The sequence below is a fragment of the Oncorhynchus mykiss genome, chromosome 2, assembly GCF_013265735.2.
Source record: "Oncorhynchus mykiss isolate Arlee chromosome 2, USDA_OmykA_1.1, whole genome shotgun sequence".
NCBI lineage: Eukaryota > Metazoa > Chordata > Actinopteri > Salmoniformes > Salmonidae > Oncorhynchus > Oncorhynchus mykiss.
In genome coordinates this window covers 4625001-4651328 of record NC_048566.1, presented here as the reverse complement: position 1 = coordinate 4651328, position 26328 = coordinate 4625001, and the positions used below count along the sequence as shown (strand labels likewise).

Here is a 26328-nt window from a genome sequence, read left to right as displayed (position 1 = left end):
GATGTAACAGTCATCTTATCTCTCTATAGTCTCTGGGGTGATGATGTAACAGTCAGCTTATCTCTCTATAGTCTCTGGGGTGATGATGTAACAGTCAGCTTATCTCTCTATAGTCTCTGGGGTGATAATGTAACAGTCAGCTTATCTCTCTATAGTCTCTGGGGTGATGATGTAACAGTCAGCTTATCTCTCTCTATAGTCTCTGGGGTGATGATGTAAGTCAGCTTATCTCTCTATAGTCTCTGGGGTGATGATGTAACAGTCAGCTGCTATAGTCAGGTCAGACAGTCAGCTTATCTCTCTATAGTCTCTGGGGTGATGATGTAACAGTCAGCTTATCTCTCTATAGTCTCTGGGGTGATGATGTAACAGTCAGCTTATCTCTCTATAGTCTCTGGGGTGATGATGTAAGTCAGCCTATCTCTCTATAGTCTCTGGGGTGATGATGTAACAGTCAGCTGCTATAGTCAGGTCAGACAGCCAGGTTTATCTCTCTATAGTCTCTGGGGTGATGATGTAACAGTCATCTTATCTCTCTATAGTCTCTGGGGTGATGATGTAACAGTCAGCTTATCTCTCTATAGTCTCTGGGGTGATGATGTAAGTCAGCTTATCTCTCTATAGTCTCTGGGGTGATGATGTAACAGTCCGTTTATCTCTCTATAGTCACTGGGGTGATGATGTAACAGTCAGCTTATCTCTCTATAGTCTCTGGGGTGATGATGTAACAGCCAACTTATCTCTCTATAGTCTCTGGGGTGATGATGTAACAGTCAGCTGCTATAGTCAGGTCAGACAGCCAGCTTATCTCTCTATAGTCTCTGGGGTGATGATGTAACAGTCAGCTTATCTCTCTATAGTCTCTGGGGTGATGATGTAACAGTCAACTTATCTCTCTATAGTCTCTGGGGTGATGATGTAACAGTCAGCTTATCTCTCTATAGTCTCTGGGGTGATACTGTAACAGTCAGATGCTATAGTCAGGTCAGACAGCCAGCTTATCTATCTTATTTAACATAGTTGAACAGGGCAAATTAAAAGCTCAGGACAAGGCAATACAAGACAATCTGTCTAACAATCTGTCTTACGGTCTTAGTTGTCATTCTGTCATTGAAAACTTTTCCAAAGAGGGGCCAAGGGACTTCTAGGGGCCAAGGGACTTCTGCTAAATGTCAAATTCAAAGAATGGGGAAAAAAGGAGAGGAACCTTCAGATAGAATTTGGAGATTTCAAACAGTCTTTGACCGCAGGCGGCAAGATTCTTGTGTTCTCTGGTGATCCCATGATGCTTCAGCGTCTTCGCCACAACCTCTTCTAGCATCTGGAACAGAAACAACAGAAAACACTCTGCATGCTGTTCTGAAGGTTAAATAAATAAAACGTGTGTGTGTCAATGGGAATCACTGACATTTCTCTACTTCAGGGATGGGCAACTTTGATGGGGGTGAGGGCTACCAAAATAGGAATTTATCATGGGGGGCCGCAGTGGCTCGCGGGTCTGTGTACCCACATCCATACCCCCACCTTGAAGCAAAACGTTTTAGCAACCCCCCCCCCCCCCCCCCCGGGCCTAGAAAAGGCTAAAGGAGGGGGAGGGGGGGGGGGCCGCCAGTTGCCCATTCCTGCTCGAAATAAACCTATGTTTCTCTAAATAAACCTGTATTTCTCTAAATAAACCTGTATTTTTCTCCACAGGGCCACGTTGTTCTTGTTGTGGTTGATAAGCTTGGGTTTGCGTAGTATTCAGAAGAGCTCAACGTCTTGTTCCTTGAAACTAAAACTTATCTCAAGGATATTTTGAAAATGTATTTATTTGTTGTACTTTTCCCCCATTTTCTCTCCAACTGGTAGTTACAGTGTTGTCTCATCGCTGCAACTCCCCTACGGACTCGGGAGAGGCGAAGGCAGAGAGCCGTGCGTCCTCCGAAACACGACCCAACCAAGCCGCACTGCTTCTAAACACAATGCCCACTTAACCCGGAAGCCAGACGCACCAATGTGTCAGAGGAAACACCGTACAATTGGCGACCGGATGCCAGCTTGAAGGCGCCCGGCCCGCCACAAGGAGTCGCTAGAGCGCGATGGGACAAGGATATCGCCCGGTCGGCCAAAACTTCCCCTAACCCGGACGACGCTGGGCCAATTGTGCGACCGCCTCATAAGTCTCCCGGGTGAAGGCCGGCTGTGGCACTGCAATGCAGTGCCTTAGACCGCTGCACCACTCAGGAGGCCCCTCACAGATCTTAACATTGTGGATAATGGTAGGACAGACAGGAATGTACCGCTGTCGTTAGAGATCTGCAACAGCGTCATCATGTCCTAGTTAACTAGTGGAGGGCTACAATATGGCAATATAGTACAGCATAACCTAATGGAAGACTATGTATCTAGATGTTGTGTGTCTGTCTATAGAGATAAATACTCTATGTGAATATCTACATGCTGTACAACACAAAAAATATTTCCCCAACAGATACAATAACCTCTTACCCGGGCATGTTTCTGGGAGCGAGACTCCTTGCTGGCCTTGTCCTCTGCCTGTCCCTGTCTGTGTCCCTGGGCCTGGGGGGCTCTGTGGCTGTTTTGGGGGTCAGGGTGGTGCTTCTCTGGCCCCCGGGGGCCCATTCTTAGGGCTGAGACAGAGGAGGAGGAGGACTGAGACCTGGTTTTCTGCGGTCTCAAGCCTCTCACAGCTGGGTGGGTATCAGTTCCACTGCTGCCACTGCACACAGAGCCCAGGGAATCACTGCTCTCCGACTTGGCCAGCCTGAACAACACAGACACACAGACAGTTAAACACACACAGAGCCCAGGGACTCACTGCTCTCCGACTTGGCCAGCCTGAACAACACAGACACACAGACAGTTAGACACACACAGACAGTTAAACACACACAGTGCCCAGGGAATCACTGCTCTCCGACTTGGCCAGCCTGAACAACACAGACACACAGACAGTTAGACACACACAGACAGTTAAACACACACAGTGCCCAGGGAATCACTGCTCTCCGACTTGGCCAGCCTGAACAACACAGACACACAGACAGTTAGACACACACAGACAGTTAAACACACACAGTGCCCAGGGAATCACTGCTCTCCGACTTGGCCAGCCTGAACAACACAGACACACAGACAGTTAGACACACACAGACAGTTAAACACACACAGACACGCGCACACACACAGAATACTTTTTTGACAAAGTGGTGTCACTATCTCTGCCAGAAATCTGTTGAATCTACTCTACTAATGACCTCAGCGGTCCCCATAATCAATTAAGGTTCAATTCCATTGCAACAGACAACATAGTTCATCTCTATGCAATGATATAGTAGCCAAGAGGGCTCCTGAAGACAATCATCTGGAAAGTAATGTAGAGAGGCATCGACCTGTTGCATGCTGACGTCATATTACATCATTAAGCCTACTAGGTTACATCGCTTGATATTCCCTGGGGATATTTACTGTGTTTTATTAGTTCTAAAACCATCATGTATATCTACTGGTCACATCACCTGAGGAATAAAACCATCATTTATATCACCTGAGGAATAAAACCATCATTTATATCTACTGGTCACATCACCTGAGGAATAAAACCATCATTTATATCTACTGGTCACATCACCTGAGGAATAAAACCATCATTTATATCTACTGGTCACATCACCTGAGTAATAAAACCATCATTTATATCACCTGAGGAATAAAACCATCATTTATATCTACTGGTCACATCACCTGAGGAATAAAACCATCATTTATATCTGCTGGTCACATCACCTGAGGAATAAAACCATCATGTATATCACCTGAGGAATAAAACCATCATTTATATCTACTGGTCACATCACCTGAGGAATAAAACCATCATTTATATCTACTGGTCACATCACCTGAGTAATAAAACCATCATTTATATCACCTGAGGAATAAAACCATCATTTATATCTACTGGTCACATCACCTGAGAAATAAAACCATCATTTATATCTACTGGTCACATCACCTGAGTAATAAAACCATCATTTATATCACCTGAGGAATAAAACCATCATTTATATCTACTGGTCACATCACCTGAGGAATAAAACCATCATTTATATCTACTGGTCACATCACCTGAGGAATAAAACCATCATTTATATCACCTGAGTAATAAAACCATCATTTATATCTACTGGTCACATCACCTGAGGAATAAAACCATCATGTATATCTACTGGTCACATCACCTGAGGAATAAAACCATCATTTATATCACCTGAGGAATAAAACCATCATTTATATCACCTGAGGAATAAAACCATCATTTATATCACCTGAGGAATAAAACTATCATGTATATCTACTGGTCACATCACCTGAGGAATAAAACCATCATTTATATCTACTGGTCACATCACCTGAGTAATAAAACCATCATTTATATCTACTGGTCACATCACCTGAGGAATAAAATCATCATTTATATCTACTGGTCACATCACCTGAGGAATAAAACCATCATTTATATCTACTGGTCACATCACCTGAGTAATAAAACCATAATTTATATCACCTGAGTAATAAAACCATCATTTATATCACCTGAGTAATAGAACCATCATTTATATCTATCTACTAGTCACATCACCTGAGGAATAAAACCATCATTTATATCTACTGGTCACATCACCATTTATATCACCTGAGGAATAAAACCCTCCTCATCAGATTTATATCTCACATAAAACGACATATAAAGGGTATCAATGTGTGAATAATTAACATTCAGTTCCACTTTGAAAGACAATATGCTGACCGCAGACTATGCGGCTTCCGCAACCTAAATAGCACCCTATTTCCTATTTAGCGCAGTACTTCTACCCTGTAGGCCCTGGTCAAAAGTAGTGCACTATATAGTGAATAGGGTGCCATTTGGGATTACTCCTGTAGGTATATGCAATAAGAGTCAGCAATGGAATGTGCTGCAGAGAGTCACGATAAACTATTAACAGTCCGTAAAGAACAGTAACTGCAGAGGGGAACTATCTCTCCCTACCTCCGTCCGTCCGTCCGTGTGTGTGTGTGTGTGTGTGTGCGGGTGTGTGTGTGCGGGTGTGTGTGTGTGCGGGTGTGTGGGTGTGTGTGTGCGTGAGAGAGAGAGAGCGAGAAGTTTTCAAGGGGAAAAACTTCAAACACATCTGAATACCTCAGAACCCGGAAACAGCATTTTCTTTTCTACAACTATCAGATGTGTCACCAACACTGCTAGATGTTAACTACAGTTAGGTGAACCCCATTTCAGCTTGATGTTAACTACTGTTAGGTTGAAACCCATTTCAGCTTGATGTTAACTAGTGTTAGGTTGAAACCCATTTCAGCTTGATGTTAACTACTGTTAGGCTGAAACCCATTTCAGCTTGATGTTAACTACTGTTAGGTTGAAACCCATTTCAGCTTGATGTTAACTACTGTTAGGTTGAAACCCATTTCAGCTTGATGTTAACTACTGTTAGGTTGAAACCCATTTCAGCTTGATGTTAACTACTGTTAGGTTGAAACCCATTTCAGCTTGATGTTAACTACTGTTAGGTTGAAACCCATTTCAGCTTGATGTTAACTACTGTTAGGTTGAAACCCATTTCAGCTTGATGTTAACTACTGTTAGGTTGAAACCCATTTCAGCTTGATGTTAACTACTGTTAGGTTGAAACCCATTTCAGCTTGATGTTAACTACTGTTAGGTTGAAACCCATTTCAGCTTGATGTTAACTACTGTTAGGTTGAAACCCATTTCAGCTTGATGTTAACTACTGTTAGGTTGAAACCCATTTCAGCTTGATGTTAACTACTGTTAGGTTGAAACCCATTTCAGCTTGATGTTAACTACTGTTAGGTTGAAACCCATTTCAGCTTGATGTTAACTACTGTTAGGTTGAAACCCATTTCAGCTTGATGTTAACTACTGTTAGGTTGAAACCCATTTCAGCTTGATGTTAACTACTGTTAGGTTGAAACCCATTTCAGCTTGATGTTAACTACTGTTAGGTCGAAATCCATTTCAGCTTCATGTTAACTACAGTTAGGCGAAACCCATTTCAGCTTGATGTTAACTACTGTTAGGTTGAAACCCATTTCAGCTTGATGTTAACTACTGTTAGGTTGAAACCCATTTCAGCTTGATGTTAACTACTGTTAGGTTGAAACCCATTTCAGCTTGATGTTAACGACTGTTAGGTTGAAACCCATTTCAGCTTGATGTTAACTACTGTTAGGTTGAAACCCATTTCAGCTTGATGTTAACGACTGTTAGGTTGAAACCCATTTCAGCTTGATGTTAACTACTGTTAGGAGAAACCCATTTCAGCTTGATGTTAACTACTGTTAGGTTGAAACCCATTTCAGCTTGATGTTAACGACTGTTAGGTTGAAACCCATTTCAGCTTGATGTTAACGACTGTTAGGTTGAAACCCATTTCAGCTTGATGTTAACTACTGTTAGGCGAAACCCATTTCAGCTTGATGTTAACTACTGTTAGGTTGAAACCCATTTCAGCTTGATGTTAACTACTGTTAGGTTGAAACCCATTTCAGCTTGATGTTAACTACTGTTAGGTTGAAACCCATTTCAGCTTGATGTTAACTACTGTTAGGTTGAAACCCATTTCAGCTTGATGTTAACTACTGTTAGGTTGAAACCCATTTCAGCTTGATGTTAACTACTGTTAGGTTGAAACCCATTTCAGCTTGATGTTAACTACTGTTAGGTCGAAACCCATTTCAGCTTGATGTTAACTACTGTTAGGTCGAAACCCATTTCAGCTTGATGTTAACTACTGTTAGGTCGAAACCCATTTCAGCTTGATGTTAACTACTGTTAGGTTGAAACCCATTTCAGCTTGATGTTAACTACTGTTAGGTTGAAACCCATTTCAGCTTGATGTTAACTACTGTTAGGTTGAAACCCATTTCAGCTTGATGTTAACTACAGTTAGGCGAAACCCATTTCAGCTTGATGTTAACTACAGTTAGGCGAAACCCATTTCAGCTTGATGTTAACTACTGTTAGGTTGAAACCCATTTCAGCTTGATGTTAACTACTGTTAGGTTGAAACCCATTTCAGCTTGATGTTAACTACTGTTAGGTTGAAACCCATTTCAGCTTGATGTTAACTACTGTTAGGTCGGAACCCATTTCAGCTTGATGTTAACTACAGTTAGGTTGAAACCCATTTCAGCTTGATGTTAACTACTGTTAGGTTGAAACCCATTTCAGCTTGATGTTAACTACTGTTAGGTGAAACCCATTTCAGCTTGATGTTAACTACTGTTAGGTCGAAACCCATTTCAGCTTGATGTTAACTACTGTTAGGTCGAAACCCATTTCAGCTTGATGTTAACTACTGTTAGGTTGAAACCCATTTCAGCTTGATGTTAACTACTGTTAGGCTGAAACCCTTTTCAGCTTGATGTTAACTACTGTTAGGTGAAACCCATTTCAGCTTGATGTTAACTACTGTTAGGCTGAAACCCATTTCAGCTTGATGTTAACTACTGTTAGGTCGGAACCCATTTCAGCTTGATGTTAACTACAGTTAGGTTGAAACCCATTTCAGCTTGATGTTAACTACTGTTAGGTTGAAACCCATTTCAGCTTGATGTTAACTACTGTTAGGTGAAACCCATTTCAGCTTGATGTTAACTACTGTTAGGTCGAAACCCATTTCAGCTTGATGTTAACTACTGTTAGGTCGAAACCCATTTCAGCTTGATGTTAACTACTGTTAGGTTGAAACCCATTTCAGCTTGATGTTAACTACTGTTAGGTTGAAACCCATTTCAGCTTGATGTTAACTACTGTTAGGTTGAAACCCATTTCAGCTTGATGTTAACTACTGTTAGGTTGAAACCCATATGAGAAATAATCCTGATGTCCTCAGATCTGACAGCGCCTCTCTAGGGACTAATCTATAGATGAACATGACTGAATGACTGGTGTTAATCCAGGGGGCATGGAAACAACAACAAAGATAAAACATTGATGAGCCTAGAAAGAAGAAGATAAATCCTGCTGTTTCTGATCAAAGAGAACAGAGAAACCCTGTTGTTTCTGATCAAAGAGAACAGAGAAATCCTGCTGTTTCTGATCAAAGAGAACAGAGAAACCCTGCTGTTTCTGATCAAAGAGAACAGAGAAACCCTGCTGTTTCTGGTCAAAGAGAACAGAGAAACCCTGTTGTTTCTGATTTAAGAGAACAGAGAAACCCTGTTGTTTCTGATCAAAGAGAACAGAGAAACCCTGTTGTTTCTGATCAAAGAGAACAGAGAAATCCTGTTGTTTCTGATCAAAGAGAACAGAGAAATCCTGTTGTTTCTGATCAAAGAGAACAGAGAAATCCTGTTGTTTCTGATCAAAGAGAACAGAGAAACCCTGCTGTTTCTGATCAAAGAGAACAGAGAAATCCTGCTGTTTCTGATCAAAGAGAACAGAGAAACCCTGCAGTTTCTGATCAAAGAGAACAGAGAAACCCTGTTGTTTCTGATCAAAGAGAACAGAGAAATCCTGCTGTTTCTGATCAAAGAGAACAGAGAAACCCTGTTGTTTCTGGTCAAAGAGAACAGAGAAACCCTGTTGTTTCTGGTCAAAGAGAACAGAGAAACCCTGCTGTTTCTGATCAAAGAGAACAGAGAAACCCTGCTGTTTCTGGTCAAAGAGAACAGAGAAACCCTGTTGTTTCTGATTTAAGAGAACAGAGAAACCCTGTTGTTTCTGGTCAAAGAGAACAGAGAAACCCTGCTGTTTCTGGTCAAAGAGAACAGAGAAACCCTGTTGTTTCTGGTCAAAGAGAACAGAGAAACCCTGCTGTTTCTGATCAAAGAGAACAGAGAAACCCTGTTGTTTCTGATCAAAGAGAACAGAGAAATCCTGTTGTTTCTGGTCAAAGAGAACAGAGAAACCCTGTTGTTTCTGATTTAAGAGAACAGAGAAACCCTGCTGTTTCTGATCAAAGAGAACAGAGAAACCCTGCTGTTTCTGGTCAAAGATAACAGAGAAACCCTGCTGTTTCTGGTCAAAGGGAACAGATACATTTCCATTAGGGAACGTCTACTTTGTGAAGTGCGTGTGAGCAATAACTAAATTCTCCTTGGCACTCCTTCTAAACAATGTCATTTTTAAAAACGTTGACAAAGGGTAAAGTCAACTAAACGTAGTCCACTCTGTTCATAACAGATTCTAGTTTTGGGAGCAGAAAACTGTATCGAGATTAAATGTTTCATCGATGAAAAAAATGAAACAGAACGTCGGCTAAAATCCATCTCTCTCCATCTTTCCCCTCCGCCGGCCACTGGGCTTCCTCTCATCACCATATTTGGTTGTGAGTGGAAAAGCCAAGCGAATGCTTCTCCTTTATTCATCCTGTGAAATATCTGTGTGTAAAATCTGGCATTTGATGAACAAATATACTGAGACTTGCAAACATCCCAAGATTAAATGTAACGAGTAGAGATAGTGGGTGGCCAAATACAACCTAGCAGTAGAAGACTATCACATTGTAATCTATTCCCCTACGAAGTTTATTGTTACAAGGTTTCAAACCTAGTTCCACTTTAGGTAACCTAAGGCTGGAAACGCTGTTTCAATAACACAGATGGGAGCTTAAATCAGTCTTGCAGAGTAAAAAACAACAACACCTTCTGTTGAATATAGTCTTTGACCTCTAGCATCTGCTCTAAACCACAGGATGTATGTACGTAACCTTTGACCTCTAGCATCTGCTCTAAACCACAGGATGTATGTACGTAACCTTTGACCTCTAGCATCTGCTCTAAACCACAGGATGTACGTACGTAACCTTTGACCTCTAGCACCTGCTCTAAACCACAGGATGTACGTACGTAACCTTTGACCTCTAGCACCTGCTCTAAACCACAGGATGTACGTACGTAACCTTTGACCTCTAGCACCTGCTCTAAACCACAGGATGTACGTACGTAACCTTTGACCTCCAGCACCTGCTCTAAACCACAGGATGTACGTACGTAACCTTTGACCTCTAGCACCTGCTCTAAACCACAGGATGTATGTACGTAACCTTTGACCTCCAGCACCTGCTCTAAACCACAGGATGTATGTACGTAACCTTTGACCTCTAGCACCTGCTCTAAACCACAGGATGTATGTACGTAACCTTTGACCTCTAGCACCTGCTCTAAACCACAGGATGTACGTACGGACCCTTCACCTATATAGAACATGATGCCTCTAATGTGCTATTTAACAGACACTTTTATCTAAAGCGACTTACCGTGCAAACATTTGTTTTATGTATAGGTGGCTCCGGGAATTAAACCCCCGATCCTGGCGTTGCAAGAGCCATGCTCTACCAAATGAGCTCCAGAGGACCATACAAACCTCACTAACCTCTTATGGGGGTGGGTGGCGTCTGTATCCCAGGATCGTCTCTTGATCCTGGGCAGGTCAGAGTTGAGGAGGGCCTCTCCGTCCGGGACACTTCCTGGTTCAGACAGCACGGCCGGCGAGGGGGCGGGGCTTAAGGCGAAGGGGACGGGACAAGGTTCCTTGGAGCAGGTGGTCTGGGTCTCGTAGCGAATCAGACGAGACTGCAGCCGGACGAAGCCCTGGTCCCGGTCCAAGGCCTTGTGGCCCTGCTCGTCCAGACAGAACCTGGGTAGGGTCAAGAAATTAGTGATTCAAAACATAGACCAGTCTGGCGAAATATATAGCCAATAAGGTAGTAGTTAATCCTAGATAAAAACTGAGATCAGGACTAAATTAGTATCAGAACGAGATGGGTCTCTCTCATGAGTCGGCAGAACTTGACCAGAGAGAAGAAGAGCTGACTCTGAGCCAGGACACAGAGACAGAGGGGTCAGACAGTGAGCCAGGACACAGATACAGAGGGGGTCAGACAGTGAGCCAGGACACAGATACAGAGGGGGTCAGACAGTGAGCCAGGACACAGAGACAGAGGGGTCAGACAGTGAGCCAGGACACAGAGACAGAGGGGGTCAGACAGTGAGCCAGGACACAGAGACAGAGGGGTTAGACAGTGAGCCAGGACACAGAGACAGAGGGGTCAGACAGTGAGCCAGGACACAGAGACAGAGGGGGTTAGTCTGGACCAGGGAGAAGAGAGAGCTTAGTGATTCAAAACAGAGACAGGTCTGGACCAGGGAGAAGAGAGAGCTTAGTGATTCAACACAGAGACAGGTCTGGACCAGGGAGAAGAGAGAGCTTAGTGATTCAACACAGAGACAGGTCTGGACCAGGGAGAAGAGAGAGCTTAGTGATTCAACACAGAGACAGGTCTGGACCAGGGAGAAGAGAGAGAGCTTAGTGATTCAACACAGAGGTCCAGGGAGAAGAGAGAGCTTAGTGATTCAACACAGAGACAGGTCTGGACCAGGGAGAAGAGAGAGAGATTAGTGATTCAACACAGAGACAGATCTGGACCAGGGAGAAGAGAGAGCTTAGTGATTCAACACAGAGACAGGTCTGGACCAGGGAGAAGAGAGAGCTTAGTGATTCAACACAGAGACAGGTCTGGACCAGGGAGAAGAGAGAGATTAGTGATTCAACACAGAGACAGGTCTGGACCAGGGAGAAGAGAGAGACCTTAGTGATTCAACACAGAGACAGGTCTGAACCACGGAGAAGAGAGAGATTAGTGATTCAACACAGAGACAGGTCTGGACCAGGGAAAAGAGAGAGAGATTAGTGATTCAACACAGAGACAGGTCTGGACCAGGGAGAAGAGAGAGCTTAGTGATTCAACACAGAGACAGGTCTGGACCAGGGAGAAGAGAGAGCTTAGTGATTCAACACAGAGACAGGACTGGACCAGGGAGAAGAGAGAGCTTAGTGATTCAACACAGAGACAGGTCTGGACCAGGGAGAAGAGAGAGACCTTAGTGATTCAACACAGAGACAGGTCTGGACCAGGGAAAAGAGAGAGAGATTAGTGATTCAACACAGAGACAGGTCTGGACCAGGGAGAAGAGAGAGAGATTAGTGATTCAACACAGAGGTCCAGGGAGAAGAGAGAGCTTAGTGATTCAACACAGAGACAGGACTGGACCAGGGAGAAGAGAGAGCTTAGTGATTCAACACAGAGACAGGTCTGGACCAGGGAGAAGAGAGAGCTTAGTGATTCAACACAGAGACAGGTCTGGACCAGGGAGAAGAGAGAGAGATTAGTGATTCAACACAGAGACAGGTCTGGACCAGGGAGAAGAGAGAGAGATTAGTGATTCAACACAGAGGTCCAGGGAGAAGAGAGAGCTTAGTGATTCAACACAGAGACAGGACTGGACCAGGGAGAAGAGAGAGATTAGTGATTCAACACAGAGACAGGTCTGGACCAGGGAGAAGAGAGAGCTTAGTGATTCAACACAGAGACAGGTCTGGACCAGGGAGAAGAGAGAGACCTTAGTGATTCAACACAGAGGTCCAGGGAGAAGAGAGAGATTAGTGATTCAACACAGAGACAGGTCTGGACCAGGGAGAAGAGAGAGCTTAGTGATTCAACACAGAGACAGGTCTGGACCAGGGAGAAGAGAGAGATTAGTGATTCAACACAGAGACAGATCTGGACCAGGGAGAAGAGAGAGAGATTAGTGATTCAACACAGAGGTCCAGGGAGAAGAGAGAGCTTAGTGATTCAACACAGAGACAGGTCTGGACCAGGGAGAAGAGAGACCTTAGTGATTCAACACAGAGACAGGTCTGGACCAGGGAGAAGAGAGAGAGATTAGTGATTCAACACAGAGACAGGTCTGGACCAGGGAGAAGAGAGACCTTAGTGATTCAACACAGAGACAGGACTGGACCAGGGAGAAGAGAGATATTAGTGATTCAACACAGAGACAGGTCTGGACCAGGGAGAAGAGAGAGCTTAGTGATTCAACACAGAGGACCAGGGAGAAGAGAGAGCTTAGTGATTCAACACAGAGACAGGTCTGGACCAGGGAGAAGAGAGAGCTTAGTGATTCAACACAGAGGACCAGGGAGAAGAGAGAGCTTAGTGATTCAACACAGAGACAGGTCTGGACCAGGGAGAAGAGAGAGAGCTTAGTGATTCAACACAGAGACAGGTCTGGACCAGGGAGAAGAGAGAGCTTAGTGATTCAACACAGAGGACCAGGGAGAAGAGAGAGCTTAGTGATTCAACACAGAGACAGGTCTGGACCAGGGAGAAGAGAGAGCTTAGTGATTCAACACAGAGACAGGTCTGGACCAGGGAGAAGAGAGAGCTTAGTGATTCAACACAGAGACAGGTCTGGACCAGGGAGAAGAGAGAGATTAGTGATTCAACACAGAGGTCCAGGGAGAAGAGAGAGATTAGTGATTCAACACAGAGACAGGTCTGGACCAGGGAAAAGAGAGAGAGATTAGTGATTCAACACAGAGACAGGTCTGGACCAGGGAGAAGAGAGACCTTAGTGATTCAACACAGAGACAGGTCTGGACCAGGGAGAAGAGAGAGCTTAGTGATTCAACACAGAGACAGGTCTGGACCAGGGAGAAGAGAGAGATTAGTGATTCAACACAGAGGTCCAGGGAGAAGAGAGAGATTAGTGATTCAACACAGAGACAGGTCTGGACCAGGGAAAAGAGAGAGAGATTAGTGATTCAAAACAGAGACAGGTCTGGACCATAGCCAGTCAATAAGCCAGTACTTGGTAGTAGATAAAGTATAAAAGAGCAGGGGGGAGGGGTTCCAGAAGGAACATCAACATTCATAAGACTGAAAGATCTGGACTAAATTAGCATAAAGAGAGAGAGAGAGAAACTAGGCCTCGACTTGTTAAAGTCTCTTAGGTGTCATTTACACGAGTAAAATAAGTCTAGTGAGATCAATCTCTCTTCAAATATTTGATTTGTAACTTTTCTGTTAACTCCAGCCGTGGATGTGGTATGTCCAAAGACACATTCCTGCTTCATGTGTTGGTGCAGTTATTAGCGTACCGTAAATACCATAGTATACGGACTAACAAAATAAGGATCGCAATTCAAACTACACAGGAGCTTCTCATCTAAACCATATTGCACATAGTGTTGCACACTTGATTAATGCAATGATGCACAAAATGTGTGGATATTTTAAAAAAGCCTTTCATTTTCAAATGTGTCTAACAGAGCAAAAAACGCTGTGCGGGTATTACGGTAATTAAGGTAATTCTCGCAGGGACCGTGTGGACTCAGATGGGGCATCAACCTCTTAAAGAGAGAGCTGACTCTAGATCAGTCTCTTTACACTGTACCACTCAGATGGGGTATCAACCTTTAGGAGGTAGTTTGGGAGACATCTCTTAAAGAGAGAGCTGACTCTAGATCAGTCTCTTTACACTACACAAGTATATGTCCTGGAACTAGTTCGTGTCGTCAGGCCCTCAGTACTCTACCCTAAGAGGTGGATAGGTTCATGTCGTCAGGCCCTCAGTACTCTACACTAAGAGGTGGATAGGTTAATGTGGTCAGGCCCTCAGTACTCTACCCTAAGAGGTGGATAGGTTCCTGTCGTCAGGCCCTCAGTACTCTACCCTAAGAGGTGGATAGGTTCATGTGGTCAGGCCCTCAGTACTCTACCCTAAGAGGCGGATAGGTTCATGTGGTCAGGCCCTCAGTACTCTACCCTAAGAGGCGGATAGGTTCATGTGGTCAGGCCCTCAGTACTCTACCCTAAGAGGTGGATAGGTTCATGTGGTCAGGCCCTCAGTACTCTACCCTAAGAGGTGGATAGGTTCATGTGGTCAGGCCCTCAGTACTCTACCCTAAGAGGTGGATAGGTTCATGTGGTCAGGCCCTCAGTACTCTACCCTAAGAGGTGGATAGGTTCATGTGGTCAGGCCCTCAGTACTCTACCCTAAGAGGTGGATAGGTTAGTGTGGTCAGGCCCTCAGTACTCTACCCTAAGAGGTGGATAGGTTCATGTGGTCAGGCACTCAGTACTCTACCCTAAGAGGTGGATAGGTTCATGTGTCGATTAGGGCGGCGGTTAGAGAGTCGGGTCAGTAACCGTAAGGTTGCTGGATGGAAATCACCGAGCTGACGAGGTACAAATCTGTCGCTCTGCCCCTGAACAAGGCAGTTAACCCACTGTTCCCTGGTAGGCCATCATTGTAAATAAGAATTTGTTCTTAACTGACTTGCCTAGTTAAATAAACGTTAAATTAAAAAATAAAGATTAACCTATGGTAGTGGTGTATGTATAGTCCATGGTAGTGTCCTGTATGTATAGTCCATGGTAGTGTCCTGTATGTATAGTCCATGGTAGTGTCCTGTATGTATGAAGACACCTACTCTAGTCCATGGTAGTGTCCTGTATGTATAGTCCATGGTAGTGTCCTGTATGTATAGTCCATGGTAGTGTCCTGTATGTATAGTCCATGGTAGTGTCCTGTATGTATAGTCCATGGTAGGTTCCTGTATGTATAGTCCATGGTAGTGTCCTGTATGTATAGTCCATGGTAGGTTCCTGTATGTATAGTCCATGGTAGGTTCCTGTATGTATAGTCCATGGTAGTGTCCTGTATGAATAAAGACACCTACTCTAGTCCATGGTAGTGTCCTGTATGTATAGTCCATGGTAGGTTCCTGTATGTATAGTCCATGGTAGTGTCCTGTATGTATAGTCCATGGTAGGTTCCTGTATGTATAGTCCATGGTAGGTTCCTGTATGTATAGTCCATGGTAGTGTCCTGTATGAATAAAGACACCTACTCTAGTCCATGGTAGTGTCCTGTATGTATAGTCCATGGTAGGTTCCTGTATGTATAGTCCATGGTAGTGTCCTGTATGTATAGTCCATGGTAGGTTCCTGTATGTATAGTCCATGGTAGGTTCCTGTATGTATAGTCCATGGTAGTGTCCTGTATGAATAAAGACACCTACTCTAGTCCATGGTAGTGTCCTGTATGTATAGTCCATGGTAGGTTCCTGTATGTATAGTCCATGGTAGGGTCCTGTATGTATAGTCCATGGTAGGGTCCTGTATGTATAGTCCATGGTAGTGTCCTGTATGTATGAAGACACCTACTCTAGTCCATGGTAGGTTCCTGTATGTATAGTCCATGGTAGGGTCCTGTATGTATAGTCCATGGTAGTGTCCTGTATGTATAGTCCATGGTAGTGTCCTGTATGTATAGTCCATGGTAGGGTCCTGTATGTATAGTCCATGGTAGGGTCCTGTATGTATAGTCCATGGTAGTGTCCTGTATGTATAAAGACACCTACTCTAGTCCATGGTAGTGTCCTGTATGTATAGTCCATGGTAGTGTCCTGTATGTATAGTCCATGGTAGTGTCCTGTATGAATGAAGACACCTACTCTAGTCCATGGTAGGTTCCTGTATGTATGAAGACACCTACTCTAGTCCATGGTAGGTTCCTGTATGTATGAAGACACCTACTCTAGTCCATGGTAGTGTCCTGTATGTATAGTCCATGGTAGTGTCCTGTATGTATAGTCCATGGTAGTGTCCTGTATGTATGAAGACACCTACTCTAGTCCATGGTAGTGTCCTGTATGTATAGTCCATGGTAGTGTCCTGTCTGTATAGTCCATGGTAGTGTCCTGTATGTATAGTCCATGGTAGGGTCCTGTATGTATAGTCCATGGTAGTGTCCTGTATGTATGAAGACACCTACTCTAGTCCATGGTAGGTTCCTGTATGTATAGTCCATGGTAGGGTCCTGTATGTATAGTCCATGGTAGTGTCCTGTATGTGTAAAGACACCTACTCTAGTCCATGGTAGTGTCCTGTATGTATAAAGACACCTACTCTAGTCCATGGTAGTGTCCTGTATGAATAAAGACACCTACTCTAGTCCATGGTAGTGGGAGCTGGCTGCTTGGCTGAAGGGGATCTGGGTCACTTTCCTGGGGGTCAAGTCTGGAGACATCTGGAATGTATTTCCCCTGGAAACACACAGAGACACATTATTGTACAGGAGCTGTGAACATTTTCTATTCAAATCCAAAACCGCAGAGAAGAACACACAGTACTGTGGAGAAGAACACACAGTACTGTGGAGAAGAACACACAGTACTGTGGAGAAGAACACACAGTACTGCAGCGAAGAACACACAGTACTGTGGAGAAGAACACACAGTACTGTGGAGAAGAACACACAGTACTGCAGCGAAGAACACACAGTACTGTGGAGAAGAACACACAGTACTGTGGAGAAGAACACACAGTACTGTGGAGAAGAACACACAGTACTGCAGTGAAGAGCACACAGTACTGCAGAGAAGAACACACAGTACTGCAGAGAAGAACACACAGTACTGTGGAGAAGAACACACAGTACTGCAGTGAAGAGCACACAGTACTGCAGTGAAGAACACACAGTACTGCAGAGAAGAACACACAGTACTGCAGAGAAGAACACACAGTACTGTGGAGAAGAACACACAGTACTGCAGTGAAGAACACACAGTACTGTGGAGAAGAACACACAGTACTGCGGTGAAGAACACACAGTACTGCAGTGAAGAACACACAGTACTGTGGAGAAGAACACACAGTACTGCAGCGAAGAACACACAGTACTGCAGTGAAGAACACACAGTACTGCAGAGAAGAACACACAGTACTGTGGAGAAGAACACACAGTACTGCAGTGAAGAACACACAGTACTGCAGAGAAGAACACACAGTACTGCAGAGAAGAACACACAGTACTGTGGAGAAGAACACACAGTACTGCAGAGAAGAACACACAGTTCTGCAGAGAAGAACACACAGTACTACAGCGAAGAACACACAGTACTACAGCGAAGAACACACAGTACTGCAGAGAAGAACACACAGTTCTGCAGAGAAGAACACACAGTACTGTGGAGAAGAACACACAGTACTGCAGTGAAGAACACACAGTACTGTGGAGAAGAACACACAGTACTGCAGAGAAGAACACACAGTACTGCAGTGAAGAACACACAGTACTGCAGAGAAGAACACACAGTACTGTGGAGAAGAACACACAGTACTGCAGAGAAGAACACACAGTACTGTGGAGAAGAACACACAGTACTGCAGTGAAGAACACACAGTACTGCAGAGAAGAACACACAGTACTGTGGAGAAGAACACACAGTACTGCAGTGAAGAACACACAGTACTGCAGAGAAGAACACACAGTACTGTGGAGAAGAACACACAGTACTGCAGAGAAGAACACACAGTTCTGCAAAGAAGAACACACAGTACTGTGGAGAAGAACACACAGTACTGCAGAGAAGAACACACAGTACTGTGGAGAAGAACACACAGTACTGCAGTGAAGAACACACAGTACTGCAGAGAAGAACACACAGTACTGCAGAGAAGAACACACAGTACTGTGGAGAAGAACACACAGTACTGCAGAGAAGAACACACAGTTCTGCAGAGAAGAACACACAGTACTACAGCGAAGAACACACAGTACTACAGCGAAGAACACACAGTACTGCAGAGAAGAACACACAGTTCTGCAGAGAAGAACACACAGTACTGTGGAGAAGAACACACAGTACTGTGGAGAAGAACACACAGTACTGTGGAGAAGAACACACAGTACTGTGGAGAAGAACACACAGTACTGCGGAGAAGAACACACAGTACTGCAGAGAAGAACACACAGTACTGTGGAGAAGAACACACAGTACTGCAGAGAAGAACACACAGTACTGCGGAGAAGAACACACAGTACTGCAGTGAAGAACACACAGTTCTGCAGAGAAGAACATACAGTACTGCAGAGAAGAACACACAGTTCTGCAGAGAAGAACACACAGTACTACAGCGAAGAACACACAGTACTACAGCGAAGAACACACAGTACTGCAGAGAAGAACACACAGTACTGCAGAGAAGAACACACAGTACTGTGGAGAAGAACACACAGTACTGTGGAGAAGAACACACAGTACTGTGGAGAAGAACACACAGTACTGTGGAGAAGAACACACAGTACTGTGGAGAAGAACACACAGTACTGCAGAGAAGAACACACAGTACTGCAGAGAAGAACACACAGTACTGCAGTGAAGAACACACAGTTCTGCAGAGAAGAACACACAGTACTACAGCGAAGAACACACAGTACTACAGCGAAGAACACACAGTACCGCAGAGAAGAACACACAGTACCGCAGAGAAGAACACACAGTACTGCAGTGAAGAACACACAGTACTGCAGAGAAGAACACACAGTACCGCAGCGAAGAACACACAGTACCGCAGCGAAGAACACACAGTACTGCAGAGAAGAACACACAGTACTGCAGAGAAGAACACACACTACTGCAGAGAAGAACACACAGTACTGCAGTGAAGAACACACAGTACTGCAGCGATCTGAAGTGAAAGTAAACTCTCCTGTCCTCTGCACCCAAACTGATGAAGTGTGTAAAACAACTTCCTAATGAACTGACAGCTCGAATGTCTAGAACGCTTCTTAATTGAGGTTCTTTTAATGAACATAAATTACTAATTACTAATATTCTTCTCTGCCGTCTGTAAGAGCACTGTCCGATAAAGGCTCTTTATAAATCAGAGGAATTCAATTAGGCGAAAACCTTTTGATTCGAATGCATATCAGAGGTAGACAGCCACATGAAATCATCGTCGCTACATGGTGTCTGAAACATCCGAACTGAATAGTTGTCTGCTGAATGGAGTGGTTTCTCCTCGGGGGAAGAGAAAGTTACAAACAGATGATTCAACATGTTGACGCCACCTTTTTTAGGAGGGGGGGGGGGGGCATTCCAGATTCAGACGGTGACAAAACTGATTTGCCCAGAGTCACACTGAAGCACCAGAACACATTTCTACATCCATATTAGAAGCCTGAAATGTCATTTCATAGACTTTAGTCAGACAGATTGGCGGGGGTCAGACAGATTGAGCGGGGGTCAGACAGATTGAGGGGGGGCAGACAGATTGGGAGGGGGGGGGGGGGTGTCAGACATATTGGGGGGGAGGTCAGACAGATGGGTTTCCATCCAGATTTTCATGCGAATATTTTAAAATCCACATTAAGAAAATATGCCCATTCTCCCACCAGTGATGTTTCCACCAAACTGACTTGTTGTGGATAAACATCAGTACGTGATGATGTAGTGCACATAAAATGTCATTTTTCTCTTAACTTTTCATGTACCGAATAAAAATCTAAAGTTCAATGTGTTTCCATCGTATTTTCAACTCTACTGATCAGTTTCTGTCACAAAAACTGTTTTAAACAGCAGACGTGCCTATTCTGGTCTTAGTATGTACGTACGCTCCAGCCAACAGCTGTGTGGGTAGACTAGTCGACATGATGAGATCATTATGGATAACAGCGAGAATATTTATATTTCTCAAATCAGCAGTCAAGCGTCGATCATCACGTCACCAGAACAAGACCATAGATATTTATTGGAAAGGAGCATCAAGCTCATCACCAAAGATTTGTATAACTAACTGAAGATAGACCACAGCCTGTCGTTTCCAATGGGAGCAAATTAATCATAGTGGGCAGAACAAGCAAGGAGGTGGGCAGAGCCAAGGATGAGCTAGATGAGAGCCCATTGGTGTGTTCTAGCATGTATTTGCATATTTCCGTTAGGGAACACCTACTTTGTGAAGTAGGCGTACGCAATAAGTCAGTTCACAGTTCAACTCTGTTAGTACCCTAGTCTCCAGACTAACAGAGTTACCCTAGTCTCCAGACTAACAGAGTTACCCTAGTCTCCAGACTAACAGAGTTACCCTAGTCTCCAGACTAACAGAGTTACCCTAATCTCCAGACTAACAGAGTTACCCTAGTCTCCAGACTAACAGAGTTACCCTAGTCTCCAGACTAACAGAGTTACCCTAGTCTCCAGACTAATAGAGTTACCCTAGTCTCCAGACTAACAGTTACCCTAGTCTCCAGACTAACAGAGTTACCCTAATCTCCAGACTAACAGAGTTACCCTAGTCTCCAGACTAACAGAGTTACCCTAGTCTCCAGACTAATAGAGTTACCCTAGTCTCCAGACTAATAGAGTTACCCTAGTCTCCAGACTAACAGAGTTACCCTAGTCTCCAGACTAACAGAGTTACCCTAGTCTCCAGACTAACAGAGTTACCCTAGTCTCCAGACTAACAGAGTTACCCTAGTCTCCGGACTAACAGAGTTACCCTAGTCTCCGGACTAACAGAGTTACCCTAGTCTCCGGACTAACAGAGTTACCCTAGTCTCCGGACTAACAGAGTTACCCTAGTCTCCGGACTAACAGAGTTACCCTAGTCTCCGGACTAATAGAGTTACCCTAGTCTCCAGACTAATAGAGTTACCCTAGTCTCCAGACTAATATAGTTACCCTAGTCTCCAGACTAACAGAGTTACCCTAGTCTCCAGACTAACAAAGTTACCCTAGTCTCCAGACTAACAGAGTTACCCTAGTCTCCAGACTAACAGAGTTACCCTAGTCTCCAGACTAACAGAGTTACCCTAGTCTCCAGACTAACAGAGTTACCCTAGTCTCCAGACTAACAGAGTTACCCTAGTCTCCAGACTAACAGAGTTACCCTAGTCTCCGGACTAACAGAGTTACCCTAGTCTCCGGACTAACAGAGGTACCCTAGTCTCCAGACTAACAGAGTTACCCTAGTCTCCAGACTAACAGAGTTACCCTAGTCTCCGGACTAACAGAGTTACCCTAGTCTCCAGACTAACAGAGTTACCCTAGTCTCCAGACTAACAGAGTTACCCTAGTCTCCAGACTAACAGAGTTACCCTAGTCTCTGGACTAACAGAGTTACCCTAGTCTCCAGACTAACAGAGTTACCCTAGTCTCTGGACTAATAGAGGCTGCAGTTCTCCGGTGGGCAGGCCGTCTGGTGTGAAGTGTCTAAGCAGCTCTTTGGCATCCAGCAAGGCTGAGGTGGTTCTCTGGCCCTGGACGTCTTTAGGCCCCAGCAGACAGTCAGATGAGCTGCCAGACAGCAGACCAAACCTGTGAAGGGAGGATACCAAAGATAAGATGGTTAAATTAGTCACGTGTGAGGAACCAAAGATACCGTCGGTCTCTCTATTCCCATAAGCCACCTTGCTTGCTTATTGTTGACGGAAGAGAGATGTGTGTACCGATGTGAAGAGCATTATTCGAGTTTACCTCAGCTTCTGACGAGTCCTCTGGAGGTTCTCATAGTTGTGCAGAACACTTCTCTCTGGCCAATCAGCATGTTGGGAGTGTTTAATGAACTCTACATTGGAATGGGAAAAGAGTCATTTTTGTTTTATCAGTCAAGGTTTCTAGAAGGAGTCCGTTTTAGAGATGGCAAATACAGTGTGTTCAGAAAGTGTTCAGACCCCTTGACTTTTTCCACATTTTGTTACGTTACAGCCTCATTCTATTTTTTTTAATCAATACCCAATAATGACAAAGCGAAAACAAGTAAAGTTTTTTTTTGTGCCAAATGTATTAAAAATAAAAAACAGAAATACCTTACACAAGTATTCAGACCCTTTGCTATGAGACTTCGAAATTGAGTTCAGGTGCATCCTGTTTCCATTGATCATCCTTGAGACGTTTCTACAACTTGATTGGAGTCCACTTGTGTTAAATTCAATTGATTGGACGTCATTTGGAAAGGCACACAGCTATCTATATAAAGGTCCTACAGTTGACAGTGCATGTCAGAGCAAAAACCAAGCCATGAGGTCAAAGGAATTGTCTGTAGAGCTCCGAGACAGGATTGTGTCGAGGCACAAATCTGAGGAAGGGTACCAAAACATTTCTGCAGCATTGAAGGCCCCCAAGAACACCATGGCCTCCATCACTCTTAAATGGAAGAAGTTCGGAAGCACCAAGACTTCCTAGAGCTGGCCACCCGGCCAAAATGAGCAAGGGCCTTGGTCAGGGAGGTGACCAAGAACCCAATGGTCACTCTGACAGAGCTTCAGAGTTTCTCTGTGGAGATGGGAGAATCTTTCATAAGGACAACCATCTCCGCAGCACTCCCCCAATCAAGCGTTTATAATAGTGTGGCCAAAAGGCACCTAAAGGACTCTCAAACGATGAGAAACAAGATTCACTGGTCTGATAAAAACGAGATTGAACTCTTTGGCCTGAATGCAAAATCTCACGTCTGGAGGAAACCTGTCACCATCCCTATGGTGAAAGCATGGTGGTGGCAGCATCATGCTGTGGGGATGTTTTTCAGAGACAGGGACTGGGAGACTAGTTAGGATCGAGGGAAAGATGAAGAGAGCAAAGTACTGAGAGATTCTTGATGAAAATCTGCTCCAGAGCGCTCAGGACCTCAGACTGGGGCGAAGGTTCACCTTCCAACAGGACAATGACCCTAAGCAAACAGCCAAGACAATGCAGGAGTGGCTTCGGGACAAGTCTCAGAATTTCCTTGAATGGCCCAGCCAGAGCCCGGACTTGAACCTGATCTAACATCTCTGGAGAGACCTGAAAATAGCTGTGCAGTTACGCTCCCCATCCAACCTGACAGAGCTTGAGAGGATCTGCAGAGAAAAATGTGAGAAACTCCCAAATACAGGTGTGCCGAGCTTGTAGCGTCATACCCAAGAAGACTCAAGGCTGTAATCACTGCCAAAGGTGCTTCAACAAAGTACTGAGTTAAGGGTCTGAATACTTACGTAAATGTGATATTTCCATTTTATTTTTGATAAATTAGCAAACCAGTGTTTGCTTTGTCATTATGGGGTATTGTGTGTAGATTGATGAAGGGGGGGGAACTATTTAATCCATTTTAGAATAAGGTTGTAACGTAACAAAATGTGAAAAAAGTCAAGGGGTCTGAATACTTTCTGAATGCACTGTAAATATTACTGAGCTGTGTTACGGGGCGTAAGGAGGGACTGGAACAGCAGAATACCTGTAGTCTTCGTAGTGAGGTTCACCTCCTCTGCTCCACAGGGCTCAACTCGGGGCAGACTGGAGTCTTTAAGCAGGGTAGAGGCTTTAGGCAGGGTAGAGTCATGCATCTTGAGGTACTGTTCTCTGGCCAGGCTGAGCAAGATCTTCAGGTCATTGACTGGTATTGAAGCTGGCTTCTCTGCCTCTTCTCTACGTCCTATTCAATATGGAATAACGAGAGTAAGTAGTCAGTAAGTAGCCTTGTCCGAGCCAGGATGGGCCATAAGGGCTGGAGACTCAGGTTTCTGTAGCGTGAGGCTGCTTGATGATATTGGATGTTGAATACTGGAGGAACCACCTACCTGTCTGGCTACGATACAGAGTGACTTTAATACTGGAGGAACCACCTACCTGTCTGGCTGCGATACAGACTGGCTTTAATACTGGAGGAACCACCTACCTGTCTGGCTGCTACACAGACTGACTTTAATACTGGAGGAACCACCTACCTGTCTGGCTACGATACAGACTGACTTTAATACTGGAGGACCACCTACCTGTCTGGCTACGATACAGACTGACTTTAATACTGGAGGAACCACCTACCTGTCTGGCCACGATACAGACTGACTTCAATACTGGAGGACCACCTACCTGTCTGGCTACGATACAGACTGACTTTAATACTGGAGGAACCACCTACCTGTCTGGCTACGATACAGACTGACTTCAATACTGGAGGAACCACCTACCTGTCTGGCTACGATACAGACTGACTTCAATACTGGAGGAACCACCTACCTGTCTGACTGCTACACAGACTGACTTCAATACTGGAGGAACCACCTACCTGTCTGACTGCTACACAGACTGACTTCAATACTGGAGGAACCACCTACCTGTCTGGCTACGATACAGACTGACTTCAATACTGGAGGAACAACCTACCTGTCTGACTGCTACACAGACTGACTTCAATACTGGAGGAACCACCTACCTGTCTGGCTACGGTACAGACTGACTTTAATACTGGAGGAACCACTTACCTGTCTGCCTACGATACAGACTGACTTTAATACTGGAGGAAACACCTACCTGTCTGGCTGCGATACAGACTGACTTTAATACTGGAGGAACCACCTACCTGTCTGGCTGCGATACAGACTGACTTTAATACTGGAGGAAACACCTACCTGTCTGGCTGCGATACAGACTGACTTTAATACTGGAGGAACCACCTACCTGTCTGGCTGCGATACAGACTGACTTTAATACTGGAGGAACCACCTACCTGTCTGGCTGCTACACAGACTGACTTCAATACTGGAGGAACCACCTACCTGTCTGGCTGCGATACAGACTGACTTTAATACTGGAGGAAACACCTACCTGTCTGGCTGCGATACAGACTGACTTCAATACTGGAGGAACCACCTACCTGTCTGGCTACGATACAGACTGACTTTAATACTGGAGGAACCACCTACCTGTCTGGCTGCTACACAGACTGACTTCAATACTGGAGGAACCACCTACCTGTCTGGCTGCGATAGAGACTGACTTTAATACTGGAGGAACCACCTACCTGTCTGGCTGCGATACAGACTGACTTTAATACTGGAGGAACCACCTACCTGTCTGGCTGCTACACAGACTGACTTCAATACTGGAGGAACCACCTACCTGTCTGGCTACGATACAGACTGACTTCAATACTGGAGGAACCACCTACCTGTCTGGCTGCTACACAGACTGACTTTAATACTGGAGGAACCACCTACCTGTCTGGCTACGATACAGACTGACTTTAATACTGGAGGAACCACCTACCTGTCTGGCTGCTACACAGACTGACTTTAATACTGGAGGAACCACCTACCTGTCTGGCTACGATACAGACTGACTTCAATACTAGAGGATCCACCTACCTGTCTGGCTGCGATACAGACTGACTTTAATACTGGAGGAACCACCTACCTGTCTGGCTGCTACACAGACTGACTTTAATACTGGAGGAACCACCTACCTGTCTGGCTGCTACACAGACTGACTTTAATACTGGAGGAATCACCTACCTGTCTGGCTACGATACAGACTGACTTTAATACTGGAGGAACCACCTACCTGTCTGGCTGCTACACAGACTGACTTCAATACTGGAGGAACCACCTACCTGTCTGGCTACGATACAGACTGACTTTAATACTGGAGGAAACACCTACCTGTCTGGCTACGATACAGACTGACTTTAATACTGGAGGAAACACCTACCTGTCTGGCTGCTACACAGAATGACTTTAATACTGGAGGAACCACCTACCTGTCTGGCTGCTACACAGACTGACTTTAATACTGGAGGAACCACCTACCTGTCTGGCTGCTACACAGACTGACTTTAATACTGGAGGAACCACCTACCTGTCTGGCTGCTACACAGACTGACTTTAATACTGGAGGAACCACCT

General features: G+C 44.6%; 2 protein-coding genes across 9 annotated transcripts in view; both read right to left on the bottom strand.

The window, feature by feature from the left end:
- Positions 1–26328, bottom strand: part of LOC110520696 (MDM2 binding protein) — a 51776-nt gene that overhangs the window by 3405 nt on the left and 22043 nt on the right. For 5 of the 6 annotated variants that reach the window (XM_036935531.1, XM_036935527.1, XM_036935534.1 and 2 more), the window contains 7 exons: positions 23883–24080; positions 22148–22238; positions 21821–21988; positions 16838–16933; positions 10415–10678; positions 2491–2767; positions 1208–1321 (listed from right to left, as the gene is read on the bottom strand). In XM_036935531.1, coding sequence (XP_036791426.1) covers positions 1208–1321; positions 2491–2767; positions 10415–10678; positions 16838–16933; positions 21821–21988; positions 22148–22238; positions 23883–24080 — 1208 coding nt within the window. Of the gene's footprint in view, positions 1–1207; positions 1322–2490; positions 2768–2807; positions 3118–10414; positions 10679–16837; positions 16934–21820; positions 21989–22147; positions 22239–23882; positions 24081–26328 lie in introns of those variants that run through there. The other variant, XM_036935553.1, reaches the window with a different exon arrangement.
- On the bottom strand, positions 15191–16826 carry LOC118937359. 3 transcript variants are annotated; one of them, XM_036935569.1, is made up of 4 exons: positions 16714–16826; positions 16421–16646; positions 16104–16338; positions 15191–15932 (listed from the first exon to the last, which is right to left on the bottom strand). In XM_036935569.1, the coding sequence occupies exons 2-4, from the start codon at positions 16629–16631 to the stop codon at positions 15206–15208; spliced, it is 1173 nt and encodes a 390-aa protein (XP_036791464.1). In that variant the 5' UTR covers positions 16632–16646; positions 16714–16826; the 3' UTR covers positions 15191–15205. The 3 variants fall into 3 exon arrangements, with proteins under 3 accessions (XP_036791464.1, XP_036791457.1, XP_036791466.1); XM_036935562.1 differs by having other exon boundaries at positions 16421–16826; XM_036935571.1 differs by lacking the exons at positions 16421–16646; positions 16714–16826 and having other exon boundaries at positions 16104–16357.

What these genes read in the sequence shown, in the direction of transcription:
- LOC118937359 (XM_036935562.1), bottom strand. Translation starts at nt 16,631, where the DNA reads ATGGACTATACATACAGGACCCTACCATGGACTATACATACAGGACAC. An exon ending in ACTACCATGGACTAGAGTAG is followed by an intron (nt 16,339 to 16,420) that starts GTGTCTTCATAC and finishes GGACTAGAGTAG; the next exon opens with GTGTCTTCATTCATACAGGA. An exon ending in GACACTACCATGGACTATAC is followed by an intron (nt 15,933 to 16,103) that starts ATACAGGACCCT and finishes CATGGACTATAC; the next exon opens with ATACAGGACACTACCATGGA.